Source organism: Aedes aegypti, chromosome 3 (genome assembly GCF_002204515.2).
Source record: "Aedes aegypti strain LVP_AGWG chromosome 3, AaegL5.0 Primary Assembly, whole genome shotgun sequence".
Lineage (NCBI taxonomy): Eukaryota > Metazoa > Arthropoda > Insecta > Diptera > Culicidae > Aedes > Aedes aegypti.
The window spans coordinates 106683908-106707021 of NC_035109.1; the positions used below are offsets into that span (position 1 = coordinate 106683908).

The 23114-nt window shown below is 37.5% G+C and overlaps 1 protein-coding gene across 2 annotated transcripts in view; it reads right to left on the reverse strand.

Annotated features, from left to right (window-relative positions):
• The window catches only part of LOC5575011 (choline-phosphate cytidylyltransferase B), a 106012-nt gene that overhangs the window by 51901 nt on the left and 30997 nt on the right, over nt 1-23114 (reverse strand). The window contains exons 1-3 of one of the 2 annotated variants that reach the window (XM_021852568.1): nt 19448-19726; nt 10249-10775; nt 10000-10103 (exon numbers count right to left, since the gene is read on the reverse strand). In XM_021852568.1, coding sequence (XP_021708260.1) covers nt 10000-10103; nt 10249-10579 — 435 coding nt within the window. In that variant the 5' untranslated portion in view covers nt 10580-10775; nt 19448-19726. Of the gene's footprint in view, nt 1-9999; nt 10104-10248; nt 10776-19447; nt 19727-23114 lie in introns of those variants that run through there. The other variant, XM_021852569.1, reaches the window with a different exon arrangement.

Below are 23114 nucleotides of genomic sequence, written 5' to 3' on the forward strand. Positions count from 1 at the left end.
AGATCCCTGTTTACACTTCTTCAAAGATTTATCGATAAATTTGCCCGGATTCCCTTAATTATTTATATAAGAAATCCACTAATGATACATTGAATTTCTTAAAAGATTTCTCGAACGTTTTTTTTTCTTCGAACGAAAGCGTAACCTCGAGGCTAAGGGACCCCCCTCATATAAGAGCTTCTCTGTGGATTTCTTAAGAAACATTTAACAGTTATTATCTGAGGAGCTCTTCTTAGCATTACTTTGAGCATAATTTAAAAGATTCTTTGAGAGTAATCCAGAGATTTCTACAAACTTTTCAACAAGTACTCCTGAAAAATCCATCCAGAAGTTTCTCCAGGAATTTCTCTTACTATTACTGCACATACTCTTTCAGGGAGTTCTACAAGAATTTACTCAGGATTTTTTTTCTAAAAATACCCCATATAGAAATTTATGGAATCCAAGAAGCTGTGTCTTGAGAAAATCCCTTTGGATCCGAATAATTTTCGGATGTATTCTGAGCAATACTTATAGATGAAATATATTTATAAAAATCAAACCCAAAAGAAGCATTTAATTAAATCTTGAGGAATCTTTTAACTTTTTTATAATTTATCTTTTGAAGAATTTCTGTTTTAATAATTGCAGAAATTCTGAGAAAAATTGTTCCAGGTAAGTACAAAATAATGACAAAATTATTTTGATTCGATAGTGTTTCAAACTTCCAGATTTTTTTAAATGCATGTTGAAGCCATGTCAATGTTGAACAATATCAAAGCTTAAGTTTTATTAAAACTGAATTGTATTTGAAAAGAAATCTCTATCATTTTAATCGTTTGTAAGAGCTTTTATCATCATTGGGAACTGAACGGAACTTTCAAGTGCATCAATATGCATCATACTTAAAGAGTATTGAATACTGCGTACTCGTGCGAGAATAGATCATGCACTTTTCATTTTTGGCGCGTGTTCAGTGATGAAACCTAATTTTTTAGATATTTTTCAAGACAGGCCTCCAGGATTTTATCCGGCGATTCTTCCATCGATTTTCCTAAGACATCCTCCAAGACTTCCGTTTGGAATTTCTTCAAAAAATCAGCAAGAAGTTCTTCCAAAGATGTCTTTAGGGATTCCTTAAAAATTGTCCTTTAGGATTTCTTTAAGGTTTAAACTAAGAATTTCTCTAAGGATATCTCCAGGAATTACTCAGAGATTTTGTCTTAGGAATTCCTACAGTACTTCTTCATAATTTCTCGAGGAAGTCTTTACAGTCTTTACATACATGTTCGAGTATTCTTTCAGGATTTTTTCCAGACATTTCTCCATGGAAATGTGAATTGAATTTTCACAAATTTGAGAAAATGCTTGAAATTGTTTGTGATCTTTTTCTGAAGCAAATTTTCAATGCAATGCAATTTGTGTAAGTTCTTAAGTCATCCTTGATAAATGAGGTTACTACAAGAACTCATAGGCCATTGAGGAAATTTTAGAGAAGAGTTTCTAGTTAAAATTTTAGTTAAACCAAAAGTCTGGATGACATCCTGCAGCATTTTCTGATGGAACTCCTTGAAAAACTTCGGACGAAATCCCTTAAAAAATAAATAGGAAAATTTTCTGGAAGAATGCTGCAGTGTAAATTCTATGGGATTTGTGAGAAATCCATTGAGAAATATTCGAAAGCACTGCAGATTGTAATTCTTGAATGAAATTCTGAAGCAATTTCTAGAAAAAAATCTAGAGCGTCTCAACGATGCAACACAGGGTCAAACTCAAGGAATTTTTTGAATAAATCCTAATTGATTTTCTCAAATGAAAAAAATCTTCGGAATTTACCGTTGATGAAGTGACGTAGAAATTCTTGTTGGGTTCCTTGGAAAAAATCCCTGAACATGTTTTTTTTTAATTATGAAATAAACCTTTGCGGGTTTTCTTGGAATAAAAACTGTAAAAATCTTTGGAAGCTCTCCTAGAGTAACAACTGGAAAATTCGGTTGGTAGATTAGGATATTAGTCTATATTTGGAGGAAATGTTTGAAAAGAAGCAATCTCTGAGCAAATTACTGGGGATAGTAACGTTGAAGTGATTGAGAATCTCTTGGACCAAATTCTGGGAAAATTTCTCAAGATATTTTTTGAGAAAGCGTTGGTAGAATATATCAGGGAGAATCGGTAAGGGAATATATAGAGGAATTTCTGGAGGGATCCTTGTAGTACACCCTGAAAGTATTTCAGATGAAATCTCTGGAGAAACCACTACACTCTGGCAAATGGACTATCGAAATACATAGGAACAACCTATGAAAATTCGCCACAAAAAATCGGGTTGAAATTAATAGCTTTGCCTTATGAAACCAAACTTTGAAAACAAAAAATGTTTTCGCGGTAACCTGGAATCGAACCAAGGACCTTGCGATCGTTGGGCCCGTGCGTACACCACGCGCCTATTGACGCCTTGATGTGAGTTGATGCTAAAACGATGCATAAAGCGTTCGCATTGCTATAACCGTTCCACCTTTCATAAGGCAAAATGTATCCATTTCGCTAGTCTAGTTCACAGCGTGTAGGATAATTCCTTAAGTTTTTCTCAAGAATTCTGAGAGATAAATTTCTTAAAGAATAAATTACTGAAGAGATATGAAGAGAAAAAAAAAAGATTGGTGATTCTTAAAATATATCATTCCTAGAGCGTAATTGGTCGGTGTTCAAACATAGTGGACTAAGCGATATTTTAGCCTTGAAAAGACAAGTCAAGTACTCCGTCAATATTGATCTTTACATACACACTTAAATTATTTTACGGATTCCTGTGTAATCTCAACAGCTGATCAGTTCGGTAAAATAAATTACCGGAGTGCGGTAAATTTTTACAATTCACCGTAATCTGTAAAATTTCGACGGAGTTACGGTGTTTTATTTTACCGAACTCTTCAGCTGTTGAGATTACGGTGAAATTCACGGATTTCCGGTAAAATGAGCTGAGTGTGTAAATGGAATTATCTCCAATCGGACTGCTTGTCAAATTCTTCAAAGAAATCCTGGATGAATTCATTTCCTAATAACTCAACAGATGCTTAGCAAAAATCTCGAGAGATACACTGCGGACTGTTGCGCAAACCTTCAAAATTTAATGTAGAATAACCAAAATCTAGAGAAAGAAGACCTCGACCACCTGTTTGAGAAACACTGCTCCCACAACTTAACGAAACGATAGCCCAACGGATGCATGCTCATGCCTGCATTTCTAGCAAAGTAAACAAAACGTCTGCCAGCAGTCAGATGATGTCTCCCGTTTTCTCGTAGATAATAGACAAACATGTTTATTCAGATTAAGGTGCCAGCAGCATAGGTATACCACCAAGTAAATAGGTAAGCGCAGTCAACCATTTTCTATCAACATTAGTAAATACGCGCAGTTGGCACCGATTCGGAGAGCGGGTTCAAAGTACACTTCGCACACTATACTCACTCGGTAACAACAGTATAACAGTGTAGAGAGATGGTCTGACCTAAACCGAGTAGATCCGGTTGAATCGCTGAGGCCAAACTACGTCACGAAGATCGCTGGAAAGCATGTCGCTACGCGGAAGTGTGTGCGTAAAAAGTTCTAGAGAAATTCGCTCTCCCCTTTTCGGAGCTTATTTGGCAGTCACGTGTTTTCAGGGGTGCAACAGGCGACAAATTAGAGGGTCATGCTTCTACCCAGAGGTATCGTATATCCGACGCCGACAAATGACTTTTAGGCCAAATGCGAGTGGGTTTGCGTAATCCAGTTTTTTCGGCATTTAGCTAACTTGTCTTTCTTTTTTTACATATTTTTGTCTTCGTTCATGACGGCACAGCAGCAGCAGGCCGCTGCTGTTCGTGGTTCGGTTAAATTTAGGTTCGTCCTTGGGCAAGACCATCTAAAACAGTCGAGGCGTATCGACCAATATGAGTGTATATGGGGGGATACCTATTTGCTGCAAGGTGGAGTATAACCACATCGAGAGTAAATTTTTCACGAGTGGTGGAAAATAGAAATGTACGTTCTTATTGGTTTGGGTTTGGTTTGAAAGAGTGAATGTTTTAACGGGTGAATGGAACGGGAAATTACGTCAGCTTATGGTTCGTTTTGTTCTTAGCTGAATCATAGCGATTGAGGAAAGAATAATTCTCAATTATTGTTACAGTCATGTTATGCATCGGATAATGGAGCTCTCGGAATTCTATCTGCTATGAAAGGTACGACAGTCTAGAGATCTATTAAGATTTTTTTGTACAGATTAACGAACTCAATAGTATGTCTCAACTGTCATTCATTCTTCTTTCTCTCGTTGAGTCCTTCTTGAGTAGATGGATTCTCAAATTAGTGTACTAATGAGTACAGTGGAACTTTTAACTGAGAGCTTTCTTTATCAATTGATTATTTTACATGTGTAGTATACACTGGGGGAAATAATAATAGGGGCACTATATTTTTCACTGACTTCTCAATTTAAACGAATGTAATTCAGATCAAATACGTATTGGTGCATGCACTACAGTTAACTAAATCATGTTCACAAGTTGATGGGATTTAAATACGGGTGTTTTTATATTTATCAAGATTTATCAGTTTTTGAGGTGGAAATAATTATAAGGACTGCAACGATTTTATTGGAAAAATGCTTTCTAGAGTAAAATGTATTGAAATCATCCGAGTTAATGATGCGTTTCAGCACCCTTTTTAGCAATTTCTTGATGGAGACGCTAGGGTCTAAACGTCTTCCTCAGCTGGTCAATAGTGTTGTAGGTAAGTCTTCCCATGTTTGAAGACACTATCTCCACTAGTCGTAGAAATCCTTCATGATGTCCAACAAAATTCCTCTAAGGAGTCATGTAGGGAATCCTTTATTGTGAGCATCAAAAATATCTCTAAAGATTCTATTTTCTAAAAACCCTCCAATTTTTTCCGAAAATTGCTTAAATATAAATTATCAAATAATTTCCTTACCAATCTCTCCTAAGATTTCTTCAGGATTTTTTTTTAAGATTGCTTCCAAGAATTCCTACATCTATTTTTCCTTTAGCACCTCCAATAATTGCGTCAAGAATCCCTACAGGAAACTCTCCAAGAATTCCATCAGGAGCTCTCCACGGATTCCACTTCCAGATTTTTCTAGGAACTGCTCCAGTCATTTAAAAAGTGATTACCGTGACATGCTCTATTACCGTGAGGTTAAAAAAATTCAAGTTTCAATCGATCAGATAAAAATATCGTATGATTATTTTCAAGTCTTTTATGTTTTATATAGTAGACCGTTTTATATACTTTGCATAAAAAATGTGATTTGAACCATTTTGAAAATTTTAACCATAGTTACAGTTGATGTTGTTAAACATACCAGTGTTCCAAATACCGTGCATCTGACCCCGACTGCTGAGTCACATTTTGAAACATCTCTCAATTGAAGAAACGAAGCGCATCAAAAATAAAACTTTTGTATCGAAGAACGTATTGAGGTTTGCATGATTGATTCGGGAAATAAAATATATATTTTACTTCGCCATTTTGGAATTATAACTGAAACACGGTATTTGGAATACATAAGCAACCGTGCCCTAATACCGTGTATTGGCACCAGGCGATTACATTCTAACATTATTTTTGCTTGTTTGTGTGTGCAACTTTAGTTCAAGTTTGTCATGGCTTTCTAAATACTACTTAATGTGCTAACGTTTGTTACAATTATTTAGAAAAATAAATAATATAATATGCTAGAAATCCACATAATTCCCAAATACACGGTATTAGGCAACACACGGAATTAGAGCAGGTCACGGTACTTCAAAATTTCCTTCAGAACATCTTCCGGGTTTTCTGCAGGATATCTCTATAAATGCATGTAGGGCCATATGAACAACACAATCGAATGGTCCTCTGTTAGTTTTCAACGTCTATTCATTTCTCTCGTCGCTCGCTTGCGATTCTATCCATCATATTCTTCCATTACTTTCTTTGCTCCCTTCCACTTTGAGTAGTATCGCTTTCACCGATAAAAGCCTATAAAAGCTCATCATGATTATCTAAGTATACTAAAAAAACAAAAATTTAACCAATGATTCCCCCAGAATACATATTCAGGAATTTTTACGAGTTCGTCTAACATTATGTCAGAAATTCCAGGAAAAATCGATGGAACCCTAGAGAGATTTAACTCTTGAATTTGTTCTGAGATCTCTCCAAAACTCATTATGGTATTTCTGCTTTTTTTTCAACAAGAAGTCTATTATCAACACCATGAAGGGATTTTAGGAGAAAATACTGAACCGGGGTAAGAAACTTTATAGGAACCATAACGAAATATCTGCATGGATTCTTAAAAAACAATTTTGCAAGAAAGCCTGGAGAAATCTGTAAGGGGATTTCTTCATAAGGAATGGTCTATATGAAAAGACTCAGAGATATTAATGGAGGAATTGCAGAATGCTTGCCTAGAATTATTCCTGGAACGCTGTGAAAATTTGTGGAAGATTCTTTGAAATGGTGGAGTAATTAGAACACACGCCTAGCACGCCGAGTTGCAGAAGTTGCTCAAAACATGCCTGAAAAAATTCTTGCAGGATTCTCAGAGAAAAAAATCAGTAAAATCCTTAAAGGAATCTTTAGTGGAATCCTATGGAGAATCTCTAAACGAATCACTTGAGGAATCTTGGAGCATTACCAGGAAGAATATCTGTAGGAATCCCTGGACAAATCTCTGGAGAAATTTCTGAATAAATCTCTGTAGGAACTTCCGAATGAGCCCATGGAAAAATTCCTGGAGCAATACCTGAAAAATCCTTGTAGGAACTACTGGGAAAATCCTTTGAGAAACTGCTGGTATAAATCATAAATACTTTTCATTTTCTCCGGAATTCACCCCTGCACAGAACCGGTTTCGATCCGACCAAATCAAATTAATTTTATAATACATTACATAGGTATCATTCGAGGGATCAAATGTAACGATTTTTACACAGAAGTATAGAATTAGAGATAAAATTTTGGATCGTTACTTGATTCGCGTGAATGAATCCAATAAGGTGGAATCTTCGGAGGAATATCCACAGGAATTTCATCAAATTTTCCAAGTATTCCTTCATTCCTTGTAGCTTGGAAGTCCAACTATCATTCTGAAATATTATAAAAAAAAATATCGAAGGAACGCTCAAGATTTCATCTACATATGAGACCATTTGAGGCTTCATTATGGAATTTTTACATGACTCCTTTTCAAAAAGAATTACATCGGAAACTTCATGAAAGAATTCTAAGATTGAGCTTATTCCTTAAGAAATTCTTCAAAGAAATTTCTGGGGAAGTATATGAAAGAAGCCATGAAGAGAATTCTGAAGGAATCTTCAGAGATATTAAAGGAGGGATTGCAAAAGATTTCCCTTGAGTTATTCCTGAAACACTGTGAAAATGTCTGAAAAATTCTTTGAAATTACTTTTGAAGAAATCTGTGGAAAAATTCTGATGGAATACTTTAAGGAAATATTGAAAGGTCTTCCGGACAAAAAAAAAACTTGGCATCTGCGGAGAAATTATTGCAGGAACCTCAGGAAATTCACAGGAGTCCTTACAGGTAGACATTTTACCTATAGGAAAGCCAAGAGGAATTTCTGTCGGAATCCCCGAAGGAATTCCCACAAAAATCCCTGGGAAATATCTAAAGGAATCTCTGGAGGAAACTCTGTAGGAACTACGGAACGAGTTCTAGAATAATTCCTAAATATCCGGAAGAATCCTTGTTGGAACTGCTGGATAAATCAATGGAGGAACTTCTAGTATAATTCATGGAAGAATCCTGGATTAATCCCTGGGAAGGCTTCCGTGGAGGCACATCTTAAAACGCCCTGATCCGAATTTCTAAAACATTACAATTTTATTTCCCATTCCCCGGGAAGTCCATACCCGGGAGAATTGGAAACCTGATAGTTCAAATCTATTGTAAACCCAAAGAGCCCATCCACAGTACTTATCTTCACCGAAGCGATATGAGACGATACCTAAGTGAGATTTCACAATACTAAGTGCAAACGGACATAAACCCAACCACCCAACAAAACTTTTTTGAGCGCTGTGCAACGACAACGTTGTCATTGCTTTTGCCCGACCATTTACCAACCACTAATTATTCACAATTATCATGTAATACTCTGTAAGTAACCCACACAGACTTGGCCATCGGACTCGAATGGTGCTCTGATAATACACACTGCGCTAATTATTCGGTCCGTCGAAACACCGACTTACGTTCGGTAGAACTGCAACAACAATATTGCACCGGCCATCCGCGGAGAGTAATAATAGACGCGGTCGGTTATTTTAAAATTGAAACGTTTTAAACATTCACTACATCTATTACTGAATCGATGGTAGTTACGGTAGGAACCAAACCGGATATGGATCTTCAAAGCCACAGTTTTTGGCGAATTGTGCTGGCAATTCGATTTCTTTTTGTTAAATATGCGAATGGTCCAACTATCCAAACTCGAAATCGCTACCAAACAGTGTTTCACAACGGTCCCAGCTTAGCAAGTAGCTTTACCATTAATCCGTATCGTGTGTCAAAATCGTATATTTCCTTTCGTCGTAGAAGCAAAAGCACGTGAATCATCCATCAAAATACGATTATTCCCAGAACCTCAAGCGCCCTACGCCCCACACAACGTAAGGGAGAGAAACGCGATAATCTTATCGCACGGTTCGAAAAATAGAAACTCATGAATTATGAAAAGCGTAAATATGTGCTGCTGTAAACCAACCCCATCTTGGGTTACGTCACATCAAGGCCGGGGTGGCGTGATGTGACGGACGGAAGTTCCAATTTGGAAAGAATTTCTTGAGTCATGAGAGAGAGAACGAAATATTTTGGACGGACGGAGGCAGCCCAAGGTCAAAAATTTCGGGCGTTATCAAAGCTCCCCGTAAACATTTTGCGCTCTGAATGATTCGATAAGCAGACACTCATCGGTTCCAGGGAAAACATCATCCGTTTGTGTTTGCCTATTACTAGTATACAGAGCAATGACACGTGGCTTCATCGTACGAGAAAGATGGCCAGACATACTCAAATTAATTCTAATCATTGTTGAGTGACAACCTATTAGTGGAGCTCTTGCGAAGCTATGGCTTACGAATGTGAAACTGGAAACACGTGAACAGCCACGAGTATGTGTTGGAAAAGGAATGCAATCGAAATTGTCCTTCTAGGCAAGTTGAGGACAAACTCAAGATATATAATTGCGGAAATCTTCCGCATTATTCCAGAAGTTGAGTCATTCACTTAAAGACTGTATCGAGAAGTAATTAGGATCATCCAAGATAACCGTTCTCCAATCTATAAATTTAATAAAGCATATTGTTCGGCATTTGATGCAAAATGTTGTTCGATACTTTGGGCTTAAAATAATAGTAAAGGCATAAAACATTGTTTCTATTACCACAATCAATAATTCACAATTCGATCTTGCAGAGAGATACAAATGTCGGCTGATTCATGCGCATTATATGCGATCAAATTCACTGCGAGCTTTTAGTGTTCGGAATATTAATCAAAACGGTATAATGAACACATTCTCATTTGAACTTTGTTGATTTAAAACGAAAAAAATGCTTTTGAAAACTCTATAAATTATGGAGGATCCTGCATAGTTTTTGTTATTTTTTACATTTTGAGATGTTTATTTTGTTAAAGGTACATTGTAATTATTTTGAAAGGCTTTCAAAGATAATGATAAATAATGGAAAAATAACACCGTGCTATTGTTAATAAGGTATAAACACAGCACTGAAACACATAAAACGATGATAACTACTAATCTCCCTTTTATGGGACAGTTGAATATTTTGCTAATCACTTTTCAATACAATCCTTATTGCACCACTCAAGCAAGGAAATTCAATTTTGCAACGCAGTAATTCACTTAGATACATTCTCCTAATGGAAATTTCTAGCTTTGTTGGTTGCTAGTGAGCAATAGAGGAGAAAAAGGGAAGGAAGTACTTACAACTGGTGGGCTGTGTTCAACTCCACTTCCCAACTGTTTGGAATAGTTGGAAAGTGACACTGTGGGCCCTGTCATCGGTTTCGATGACGAAGACGATGGAGTGTCTGGGGGAGAAGGACATAAACAAAAACCGAAATTAACAAATAGAACAAATCCATTGAAACTAAATAAGAGGCACACAATCGAGTGATGCCTAATGGGTCAAACATTGCACGCCTAGCCAAATCCCAATAAATCCGTAACACTTACCGAAGCTCACGTGTCCGTTCCGGAAGCTTTCCTGATTGGGCGGCCAAAAGTTATCACCGCTGCCCGTCTCCATTCCATCGTCGTCGATGCGGATGCTGCTGAAACGTTTCTGTGTCGCGCTGTTGCTTGGAGTAGTGCCATTATTATTGGTGCCATTTGTTGTGGGTTGTTGTTGTTGCTCTGATTGTGGTTCATCCGACGGAATTTCAATCGAGATGGATTCTTCTGATCGTCCCAGCAGGGGGACTGTCGCGTCGCGTGGTCGCTTTCGAGACATTCTACCGCCGTTTGTTACAGCCGGTTGTTGCTCCTGCTGCTGCTCCTCTTGCATCGATACTGCTGCCGTGGACGCCAGTTTTGCTGATGTGGAGTCTACTTGGTCAGGAGGCTGGTCTCCCCGCTCTGGATAATATGATAACACGAGGGAGAATGTGTGATAACGAACGCAAAACTACGACGCAATATTTTGGTTGCACCACAATTTTGCTTGTTCGTTTACTGGCTCACGTTGTGGCTTCAGCGGTGACCTGCGGGATGGTAGATGGAGAAAAAAGGGAGGATTAGATCAATTTCGTAGAGGACAAATAAGACAGATTTATTAAGAATAAAACGTAATTTCCACAAAAGGGTTACATGTTTGTTGAAGGGGTTGATCATTTATCATAAGGTCGTTTGTACTACGGTCATTTGACATACCGTAATTCGGAATAACATTGATCATTTTTTTTTAATATTTCTTCAATATTTCGTTTGAATATGCAAATGTTACCAACATTATATTTTTAAAACAAGTACTGCCGCCTATAGCTCGTGATATATACCAGTGGTCACCAAACTGCGGCCCGCGGGCCGCATGCGGCCCTTGAGAAGGTTTTGTGCGGCCCGCGAATGGATTTTGAATATTAATGTGATGCGGCCCGCATGTTATAATTTTTATTCCTGCTGATGTTTAATACTTTGCTCTTGCAACTTTGTTCTAGGAAAGTCAATCATTGAAATCATGTAAAATGTTTCTGCGTTTATCCATTTCCATGGCATAAGGAGTATAATAAAATTGACTTTGACTCATTCAAAGGTTCAAAGTTTATGAAAAACCTGATTTTTTTTAGAATATTAAAAGGAAAACAAAAAGTTTTTAAATCTCTAAAAATCTCTCTGTTGAACATATTTAAGTTTAAAAAATTGAACCAGGATCTTCGTCTTCCAGAGGTGTCCGCAGCGCGCTGATATTTTTACAATGATTTTTTTTTTAATTTTGACTTCAAAAAAGTCTCCTATTTCTGTAAAACTTTCAAAATTATGTTATTTGAAATATTTTAATGTGGATTGATTTTTGAATGGTTAAGGAGTCTACACTTTTTATATTAAACTTTGGGAGGGATTATTAGAGTATGTTTAAAACTACAAATGAACTTTAACACTTCACTTTTTGCAAAAAATAAAATACTAAAATCACTAAGGTGAGCAAATACCTTTAAACTCTAATATGTGTTGCTTATCTTGACAGATAGGCCTATTTCGTCTGCGACTTACAGACTTCTTCAGCCTAATGAAGCTAATGAAAGTGAAGATTTTTGCAAAAATTGTGTTCACCTTATGCGTAAATTTGTCAACTTTTCGAAACAATGATTTCAATGGTTTAGGATGACACTACCGAAGATTCATGTCTCACATAAATTCTGCAAACGATATGAGAAAGGGAAATGCGGTTCCCACTAAAAATGGCATCGCCGAAAACGATTCCGTTGTCAAAACTTTGATAAGTATGCTCAATTAGGCAACATTAACGAATTACTGTTAGGAATGTAGAATTCCCTTAGGCAATTGCCTACCTTTAGGCGTATTCCGTGTTTTGAGGAGTTTTTAATTTTAAAATAACTCAAAAAGGAAATGACTTGTAAGCGTTTGGCTTTCATATTCGGCTTCAGGAGCCATGATTTTAGTAAGTAACGTCATTTTCAACATTACCGAACGTTGTTTACATAGGTGATCAATGTTACCCCATATCAGCTAAATCAAAAAGACACTCAAAACATTTTTTTAAACATGCTCAAATCTTTTAAAAAACAAAATACAGTAGCTAAATGGCTTTATGTAAAATGATCCAGACTTGTTTGTTGGACTACAATTTGAATTCTTTTGCCAGCCTTTAGAAAATTTAGAATGCATTTCACAAATACGAAATTTAGACTGCTTTTGCAACTTTCGATATGTCCATGCAAAATTGTAATAACTCAGAAAATTGAAAGAATGGCTCCATGGAAATGCAGCAAAGTTATAGATTTAGACAAGATGTGTGTCGACATCGGAGTTTCAAAATTCTGTAACTTCGCAATCGTTCGATCGATTTTGATGAAATTGACAAGAAAAATCACAAACAAGTTATAATTTTGTATCATGCATTGAACATTTCGAATTCGGTGATGGTTCTGGACTAAGGTCCACATTTGTACCTAGGGTGTTTCGAAATGGAAATGATATGGAAATTCAAGAACGCTTCCTTCTCCAGGAATAACAGCTACCCCATCGTTTCTTATCGGAGCCATGCAGCAAGATCGTATGCCGAAGTCAGATCATTTGCTGAGGCTGCAGTTGAAGTCACTAAATCGAATGAAAGAGAAGCCTTTTTGCACGACCCCGTTACACTCGAGAAGCTGTTGTCACTTTACCGCCAGAGAGATCATTCTTTCGAAAGACGACCATGTGATTATTGAGCTGAAATCGAATTCAGGTTAACTTCTTCGTCCATGAGTCCTCTAGGAAACGTCAAATTTGTAAACATTCTAATTATGGACCCCGGGAGGGTCCATAATAGGCATTTGGACAACAGTTTTCCAAATGTACTATGAAGTAAAGGTATTGAACTTGTTGATAAACTTCACAAAACGTATATCCGTCTGAAAAAAGCGTCGAGAATGAATTTCAGCTATTAAGGGGTCCATTACTAGCATTGAAACCCTAGCCAGCGTGTGGAATTTATTAGTTTTAGTTTTCGACGGAAATTGTACCTTACTCCTGGAATCTTTCGGAGACAAGATTTCAAAAGTTAGGTTCAATTTCCACAAAATTAAGATCTCGACAATCTAACAACTGAAATTCAATCCATCAGGCAATTAACTCAGATACCGAAAGTAAATGATTGGATTTCACTGTTTGGTTTGAAGATTGACCATCAGTGTTATAGTTTCAATATGATGATTGACTGCATAATTTTTGCATATAAGAAATAAGATAATAATTCGTTAATCATGTAAGTCAAATCTACGGAATTAATGCCCCGTTGATTTTAATCGATGGTAACTCTAAAAAAGTTAAAGAGTTTTTTCACTAAAGACATCTTGGATTGCTTCACTTACTGCAATCCATGCCTCAGTATCCCTTTACACTCAGATCTGCATCAAATGAACCTGCATATTCTCTCAGATCTGCATCAAAATCAACCTCGAATATGAGGTGCCATAGGAATTCACATTCTTTTCGTTATTTTGATGGGCTCATTATCTATGGCAATTGCAACAGTCTATCGTAATTACCATCAAAGAACCTTAGCTAACTGGAATTCTGTAGCCTTAATACAAACAAAACTTCGGGGAGTCGTGAGTTCGATTCTCACTGAGAAGACGTGTAACTTTTTCGCAAATCTTCACATCAATTTGTCCATCTAATCCAATTGCAAATTATATGTAATGTTTAGCTTTTCGGTAGTTGTTAAACTTCCACTCGGCTGGTTAGCCGTAAACCACGATTCATAATTAAAAACATGTAAACAAAACTTGCTAAACTTTGTATAACAGATGTTTTCGAAAAACTCCTGTAAGAATCCCCTCTCGGAATTTGTTTTTAAAGTTCTTTAGTTTTTAGGAAATCTAGATCTTTAGATTTTTAGTTATAAGCCACCGACATGTTCTTCCAGTGGACGTTTTGTCATTTAAAGGAAGTAACACACTACTACACAACAGATGGATGCCCAAAGGCATAGTCGTAATACGTTCGTTACAAGAAGATTTCCGCGTTGAAGCGGGAATCGAATCCACACTCCTTGGATCGATACAGCTAAATTATTTGTATCACTAACTGCACTTGTTTCGAAAGAAAAACTACTTACTCCAACACTAAGTTTACCGTCAAATCAAATTGACACAATTCATTGCTTCAGCTATCCAATTGTACTTAGTTCAACTATAATCTAAAAAATTATCAATGTCCGAAAACATTTACATCTTTTGACTTCAATTAATGCACAAAAATTTACTCATTCTAACTTGAGACGAATAGTGTAGGGGAAATCAGGGTAAAACCGACACTGTGGGTAAGCTCGACACCCTTTGATTTTTCATGTTTTGAGCAGATTTTCATGCAGTTTTCACTACGCTATATTTTAACTTGTGAAATGTTGTGTTTCAAATGACATTACAACTAACGCTACCAATAAACTACCAAAATAAACAACAAATCATATTGGATAACATAGAAGCAACAGCAGTTGCAATATTTCGCTATTTTTCTTTAACAATTTCGCATGTGAAATTTTTAAAATATCATTATTTGTTCTGCGTCTACATCATCATTTACTATTATTACGTTGATACAACATGAAGGAGAAATTAATTTTTGGTTTTTCAACAGCTGAAAACGCTATTGAAAAATGAATGTTTACTCGGGGTAAGATCGACACTTTCATTTGGGGTAAAATCGACACCTTTCTTTGCTTCATAATCTAACTTTAGAGTATCTTTCTAATCCAAAGACTATCTCTGCAGTTTATGTGAGTCTTAATTTTCGAATCCCAGTGAAGTTCACGAATGGCGAACTTGTTAACATGTGAAATATGACACTATATAACTTGCCACAAGCTATCATTAAGTATTTAAAAAACATATTTCTATGTTATCACGTTTGAACTTATTTGATAAAGCTTGAAGAAATTTTTCTCATTTAAAATGAAGAATTTGAATTATTTTCACATAGAATTTGAAATATTTTCACATAAATTAATCTTATTGTTTATTTACAACCCATGGAGTTCGACAGTTTTTATAATCTGAAAATAATTACACTTTTCTGTTTTGTTTAAATAAAACAGTGTTTATTTTCACAATCATTCGCTACATCTTCATCTTCATAAGCAATCCATGAACACAAATTAAAAATATCCATGTGTATTCACCCCAACTTTATAATCTTAGCATGGGACATTTGCATTTTTCACATATATTTAGTGGAACTTTGGCCTCTCCTCAATAATTTACGTAATATGTTAATAATCCTTTAAAAGAAGGGTTCATAAATATCGAAAGTCATGTTTAAAGCATTCTTTTAAATATGCAATGTGATGGTGATGTTCACAACGTATAAATTCTACTCAAAGTGGATGTGTCGGTTTTACCCCAACAGGGTGTCGATCTTACCCGCACTCTCAATTGGCTCACCTAAAAATAATGAAATTTCAATTTGATTTAAATCACTATATAACCTTAATATATCATCCAGCGATCGCAAAGATTGATAGATTAATAACCAATTTGTGATTCTACAACAATTTTAGGTTCGTTTAACAAACGAAAGTACACAAATTTTATCAATAAGCTTAGGGTGTCGGTTTTACCCCGAATTCCCCTAGGTAATAAGATGACCGGCACTCACGCAGGAGACCACGTTTTCATTCATTTATTTAGTTAACATCTACACAGATAACACTGAATCAACAATTTCACGCCACAATACTCGGTTCGTGGCCGCATCTCTCCATCCTTGGTTATGCCCCACGCTCGCCAAATCGATTCGCACTTGATCCGCCCACCTAGCTCGCTGCGCTCGACGCCTTCTTGTACCAACCGGATCCGAAGCGAATACCATCTTTGCAGGGTTGCTGTCCGGCATTCTTGCAACATGCCCTGCCCATCGTATCCTTCCAGCTTTGGCCACCTTCTGGATACTGGGTTCGCCGTAGAGTTGGGCGAGCTCGTGGTTCACCCTTCGCCGCCACACACCGTTCTCCTGCACACCGCCGAAGATCGTCCTAAGCACCCGACGTTCGAAGACTCCAAGTGCTTGCAGGTCCTCCTCGAGCATCGTCCACGTTTCATGCCCGTAGAGGACTACCGGCCTTATGAGCGTTTTGTACATGGTACATTTGGTGCGGGGGTGAATCTTTTTTGACCGCAGCTTCTTCTGGAGGCCATAGTAGGCCCGACTTCCACTGATGATGCGCCTCCGTATTTCGCGGCTAACCTTATTGTCAGCCGTCAGCAAGGATCCAAGGTAGACGAACTCGTCGACCACCTCGAAAGTATCCCCGTCTATCGTAACACTGCTACCTAGGCGAGACCTGTCGCGCTCGGCCCCACCAGCTAGCATGTACTTTGTCTTGGCCGCATTCACCACCAGTCTAACTTTTGCTGCCTCGCGTTTCAGGCGGGTGTACAGGTCTGCCACCTTTTCAAATGTTCCAGACCACGTATAATCTGAGACGAGACTCGCGAAGACGGTCCTCTTTTTCTGTGATTGCTGAGTTTTTTTCTTATTCCACTTTGTGTTTATACCAATTATGCGCATGCTGTTCAAATCCTCACATGAACCTCTCAGCAAAAAATGATTGAGTTTGCATCACATCGAATCATAAATAGCAGTTTGAGTGAAATTTCATGCCAGCAAACGTAGCAGACATTAGAAATAATTAATCTTCTGCTTAGATTTATCAGCAACTTTTGAAAAAACTACTCCGCCGACTGAGATTTTTAATAACAGTTTACTTTGAACACAATACTTTTCACTTTTTCAGCCATAAAAACGGTGGGCTGCATTTGACGTTTCGTGAGAGGGAAATCTGGGCTGCATATGACGTTGATATTTTTCCTCTTCGCGAGTCTCTCTCAGCGTATAATGTCTAGGTTTGCCGACGCACACTTTGTTTTGATTTTTCCAATTGTTTTTTTTTTCAAGCTACGAATCTTTTTGGATATGTTGATAAAACTAAATTTACTTTGAGTCAACTAAAATATAGTTAAATTTTGACGTTTGATGTTTGTAAATTCAATAAAAAATAAAATCGTTACCAACTATACGGTATAGTTATTTTGAACAATATATTGTGAAATCAACATTATTTATAGTTAGCTCAAAAACAACCTAAAAATATAGTTAATTCGACCGGACAAATGATTACGAACACTATATTTTGTTCTCTATGCTCCTTGTGCTTCTTCACAGATTTCTCACAAAGTTTATTTACGAGCTTACCCACGAATCCTTCAAAAAAACTTGTCTGCATCTCGTTTAGGTGCTCCTGCATCGTTTCTATCAGCAATAAGCGTTCTTTCTGGAGTTCATTGAAGAATCCCTGCCGAGATTTTGTTCCAATTTTTAGCAAGAAACTTTTGGATGGATTTTTCTAGATAATCTAGTAATTTTATCAAAGTTATCTTCAAAAGCTTTATCAAGGACTCTGATATCAGTGCTCTCAATGTCTACCTAGAAAATTATCTATAAAATACTTCTGTTTTAAAATAAGTTTTGAGCAATTCGCACAAATTCGTAGGAGATAGTTCTAGGATTGTCTCGTTCATGTCCGTTACATGAGACTGAAATTTGAGTCCAACCTCTAGCTCTTAGACAAGATTGACACTTCCTACAACAGTTGAGATCACACTCCACCTTACAGAGTTTACAGGACAACTTGGGCAGTGAAACAACTGCAATTCTTGCCTTGGTGCATTAGAGGAACAGAGGAAGCCTTCGACATGAAGTTCAACAGACATTCACGAACTTTCAGTAATTTTGATGGGCCCATAATTGTAATCGTAATCAACCATTAACTGACCCTAAACAAATGGATAAATAAGAAAAACCTTTAAATAGAATCAGACACGAATTCAAAAATGATAGTGTCTCTAATAAAGTATAATAATAATAATAATTGATTTGAATGAAACTGTCAAATGTGTAAGTCGTTTACTGAAACAAACTAATGAATAAATGAAGCTTTGCATTATTAAAAAGATATCAGATTGGATCAGATTGGTTTTCAGCTCAAAAGAAGTAAGTACTAAATAATCATTTGTGTTCAGTATCATTAATAAATCGAATGTTTTTTATATAAATCGTCCTGCGAACTTCGACAATTACTAGAAAACAAGCCGCCTTGTTTTCTACATAGTAGCTTTCAATATTCCCGCAATCCCCCTTATAACCATTCGACGATCCACTCAGCTGATAAGCCCTGATCCCGAATGTCATAACAGCAATAATCATCGAGCAAGTTGAAATACTACCAAGCCAAGGTGCAAATTTTATCTTATCACTTTTACAAATTCGCAAATTTCCCCTCCCCTGGATGACGTTGGGACATTGCAATCCCACAAAACAACCATCGTCGCATCGCATCGTGTCTATATCACACCGAGCCGCGTGCTCTGTTTCCATGCACCACCATTCATCAGCGAATAACGCGTCATAACGTCAAAGGAATGTTACAATTAGAGCTGATTTAGAACCTAGGCGCGTTTGATTGTTCACTTCTGGGATTGAGGAAATCACGCGCCAGCACAGCATCACTTGTTCGTTAGCAGCGAGCGGCGGCCTTCCAAGTTTTCCTGTTCTACAGTCACCCCTAATCAACCCGCGCTTCTAGTAGTAACCTAGAGGAATGACTTCCAGGCACACAAACTGTGTGGACTAGGGTGGCCCATAATGATCAAACTATGAAATCTTGAAAGTTACATCCCTCAAATTTGTTTGTTTGGACCCCCAAAAGCTACTGTGAAAGTTTGAGGTAGAATCCTTCAACTTTTGAAGTTTGTATGGAGGAGAAGTTGGAGAAGAGTTGACGGATTCCGCTCGAACTTTCACAGTAGCTTCTGGAGGTCCAATTAAACAATTTTGTGGAATGTAACATACGATTTTTACAGTTGGATTTTTCCCATATAAAAACGGGCCACCTTACTGGGCACTGATCAGCGACACTTGATTGGGTAATAGAACACTGCGCTGTTAGGGTGTTTATTTGCGCAAGCAGTTTCCTTTTGTCACATGATTCCGGACGAAAGCTCCACGTGCTAGCTCTTCTAGCGCTAGTTATTGTAGTTTCACAATGATTGAGAAAATTTAGCCCCCGTCTAAATGGGGGTTGATTGGGTTCAAGCTTCTCGTTGAAGGTCCACTTTCTAAGATCTCTAGAGGCACGGAGTTTCGTTCCACTTACAGGAAAATTTTTGCCTGCGCTCGTGCAACTGTAATTGACGTGTCTGTGTCACTCGACAACCACCGGGGGCATCGCTTTTCTAGAGCGGCAACGATATGGAACACTGCACCGCACCGTGACTGACTGCGTGAATCAATAGGTCTTCGGGCCACGTCTATGGCTTTGGCTTATTATTCTCTTCAGAGTTCAGATTACTTATTCTCGCGCGCGCACTTCGCGACTGTATGCGAAATTACGTCCGTTCGAAGCTACATGTGAAATAACGACTGACTGACTGACTGACTGGGCACTGCCGTTCGACAGATTACAGACGAAAGCCCCGCGGGATTCCAGCGATTCTGCTATCGGCTTCGCTCAGACAGCGCACAGTGGGAAAGTATGGACCCGAAACGACTCGTAATTAGTGCGCATCGTACCCTCGTGCTGTGCGTACACAAATTTTCTCTGCTCTCGGAAGATTTTAAAATTACCTAGAGCAATAAAACAGAACTGCTCAGTGTTACAAAAACCAGGACTTTTCAGTACTATTTTTTCTACTATTGATCCCTTTACGATCCTTGTGTGGATCCGTGCCTTCGATATTTCGCTGTACCCGTTGGCGAAAGCTAGCGGTGGTAATCCTTCTTGGACACCGTCTTGGGAAAAAACCTCTTAGGAGGTCACATCTTCTTTCGTGTATTCACTAAACATGGTTGCAACTTCAAACAAAAGGAAGGGTGAATCTCTGAATTCACAACTACCTTCCAAAAAAGTGGGATTTAAAACTGTCACTAAACGTGTCAAGAATGGAAGAAAGGACGTTTCTCCGCAATGCGAACTTTCTTCCAAGGGTGAAATGGATAATGTTGATGATTGCATCGAAATGAGCAATCAGTTCGATGCTCTAGACAAATTTTCCGAACACCAAATCGAAGCAATCTCTAGCCCAGGCTCTTTGATTTAAGTGAGGAAGCAAAGAGTGCCGCCTATCATGGCCAGTTGTTCCGAATTTGGGGGATTTAGGCAGGAGATCTTGAACTCCATTGGGGGAATCAAGGTCTCCTTCCAAATCGCAAAGAAAGGAGACTGTCGCGTTTTGCCGGAAACTTCTTACAGATTGCGAACTTCTTCTCAAACATCTTGAAGTGAAGAAGCACAATGTTCTTCCTTGTGACGACAAAACTGAACTTTTGTTCAAACTCATCTTGAAAGGTCTCTCAAGTGACTATAAGTCACCTGAAGCAATCAAAAATGGAATAAATGATTTATTTGAATTTCCCTAGTCCAAGTAAATCTGGCATTCTTATGAAAGGGCTTTCTCAAGAATATTATTTAGTTCACTTTATAATATAAAAGCTTTAGAAAAAGCGAGACTTATGTTCGATGTCCGTGTAACATGGTAACATTTCCAGAAACCTGGAGGAAATTTCCAGAACCCCACTCAGTGCCGCAGGTGCCAAAAGCAGGGTCGTCGTACCAAACATTGCCGCATGGATGATTAAAACATGATACATCTTCTCACGCTAGGAACGTCTTGTCATGTGAAGGAAGATACCAAAAAGTTTGAATGCGCAAATTGCGGGGCATAAGTCTAACTCTTGGGTTTGGCTTTCGCGTAGAAGTACTAGGCAGATGAACGGTAACGTTTTTCGTTTCTGGAATTCTCCAAGGAAGAATCTCCAGCAATGCTCATTTTTCAGTTAACCATCGCTTGCTTAAGAATCATACCCATCATCATGCTCATTCACAAGCTAATTTGCTTCCGCCGGGTAGCCGTTTGAATCTTTTAATTTCGAATGGATTTACCCGTGGAAACTCCTATGCCGATATCGTAGCAGGTAATTTAAACTCGTCCCCTTTTCATACTACGAGTAACCGTTCTAATTGTTTCAAATCAAATGAAAAAAAAAAAACATTATATTTTCTGATTTCAAAAAATCATTCGGCATTCGTCATGTCATAAATACTTCCAGCAATTCCTTTTCATTACTTAAATATTTTCAATAGTTTCACGAGATTCCCCAAAGATTTTCTTTGGCACATGTGATATGAGTTTCCCAGAGATTCCATCAAGAGTTTATCTAAGAATTATTGTAATTTATAGCCCTTGCATTTGCCTTTAGTAAATTTGTAATTATTTGCTCTAGAAAATTTTAAGTTTGATTTTTTCAAGAATGTTAAAACATGTTATTCAGAAAATTTAACAGGTCAGGTGTTCTTAAAAATGTATTACTGCTCAAAAAGGTATAACTGTCCCATATGGATTTTTGAACCAACACCATTTTATGTTACAACACTCATGTTTGAATATATACTTCAACCCTCTGATACTCAACCCCGCCTTTAGACAAGGCGTAGCTCGGAATCAAAATGATTTTATTTTTGGCTCAAACCTTGACTCATAACACGCATATAAGAAAAGATTTTCATGACTTTTGAAACTTTTTTAATATTTTTGAAAATGGTTTGAAAAATTGTATTCTCATCAGGCGTTGCAGAATTCGCTCTCATTTGAGAATGAAGCACGATCAAAGCAAGCAAAGAAAAACATCCCATCTGTTGCGGTCCACGATCGTCATTGTATCGCAAGGTGTAACAAGTCTGATAAATGGAAGCAGCGAGCGAGAGCCCCAACGAGAGAGCGATGATAAAATCCATTTTTCTCGCGTGTTTACCGTTGGGGATAGGTATTTTTCTTTACTGGCACGATAAACAATCCACGAACTTCCAATAACAACAGTGTCCCCCAGGCTTGGAGCATGTTTAGAGGGGTTTTATCATGCACTACTATCCCCCCAATCTGATCAAACTTGTAGCAGTATACGATAAACAGTCTCTCATAATGTGCAGCATGTTATGATAGTTACAGAGAGCGATACGTGAGCGATTCTCTCAATTTTCTCAGGATTCAATCCCTGATTCTCATATAACCTACAAATGCCCGGGGTTCATTTAGCGTGTAATATAAAAAACCGTACCTTTAATATTTTTCTACGATCAACCTATATCAAAAGAAGAGCTAGGTGGTATAAAAATAATTTCAAACCTGTTTTCCGTTAATTACACGGAAACGAAAAATATCAGAAAAAAATATATTTTTTAAAGTACCGTAATAACTTGAATTTTTATTATGGCTAAAAATCAGTAACTAGAAGAGGCTTCAAGATAAAATAAAAAGGGCAGGGACGTTCAACAATGAAAATAAAAAAATCGAAAACCAAAATTTGTAGATTTGCGAATAAAAATAAATCATTGCCCTAAGAGCAATTCTCGCTGAAACCAGGCCGCCATCGGCACCCATCGTTAGAATTCCAATTTTATGTCTCTGATCGCTAGCTTTCGATAAAACTTAAGGGTGGTCCTTTTTGTTTTCTCAAATTGGTGGACCCCTCGTACGCCAGCTAGCTAAACAGTTTGCAAAAAAGCCCATTTTTTGATAAATCTTGGGTATTTCTTCACGTGATATGTCTCATATTTCCCTTGGAACACAAACCAAACTTATTGGCATCGTATAGAGAAAGGATATAGCTTTCATTTGAAGTTAAAAAAAATCCGGCGGCCATTTTGAATTTGGCCACCATCTTGAATTTTGTTACAAAAATCGCTTTTTCACCATTAGCGCACCGCTCGTTTTGAATTCTGAGATCACCATCAGAAAGCTGAGGAAAAATTGCGTAAGATAGGCTAC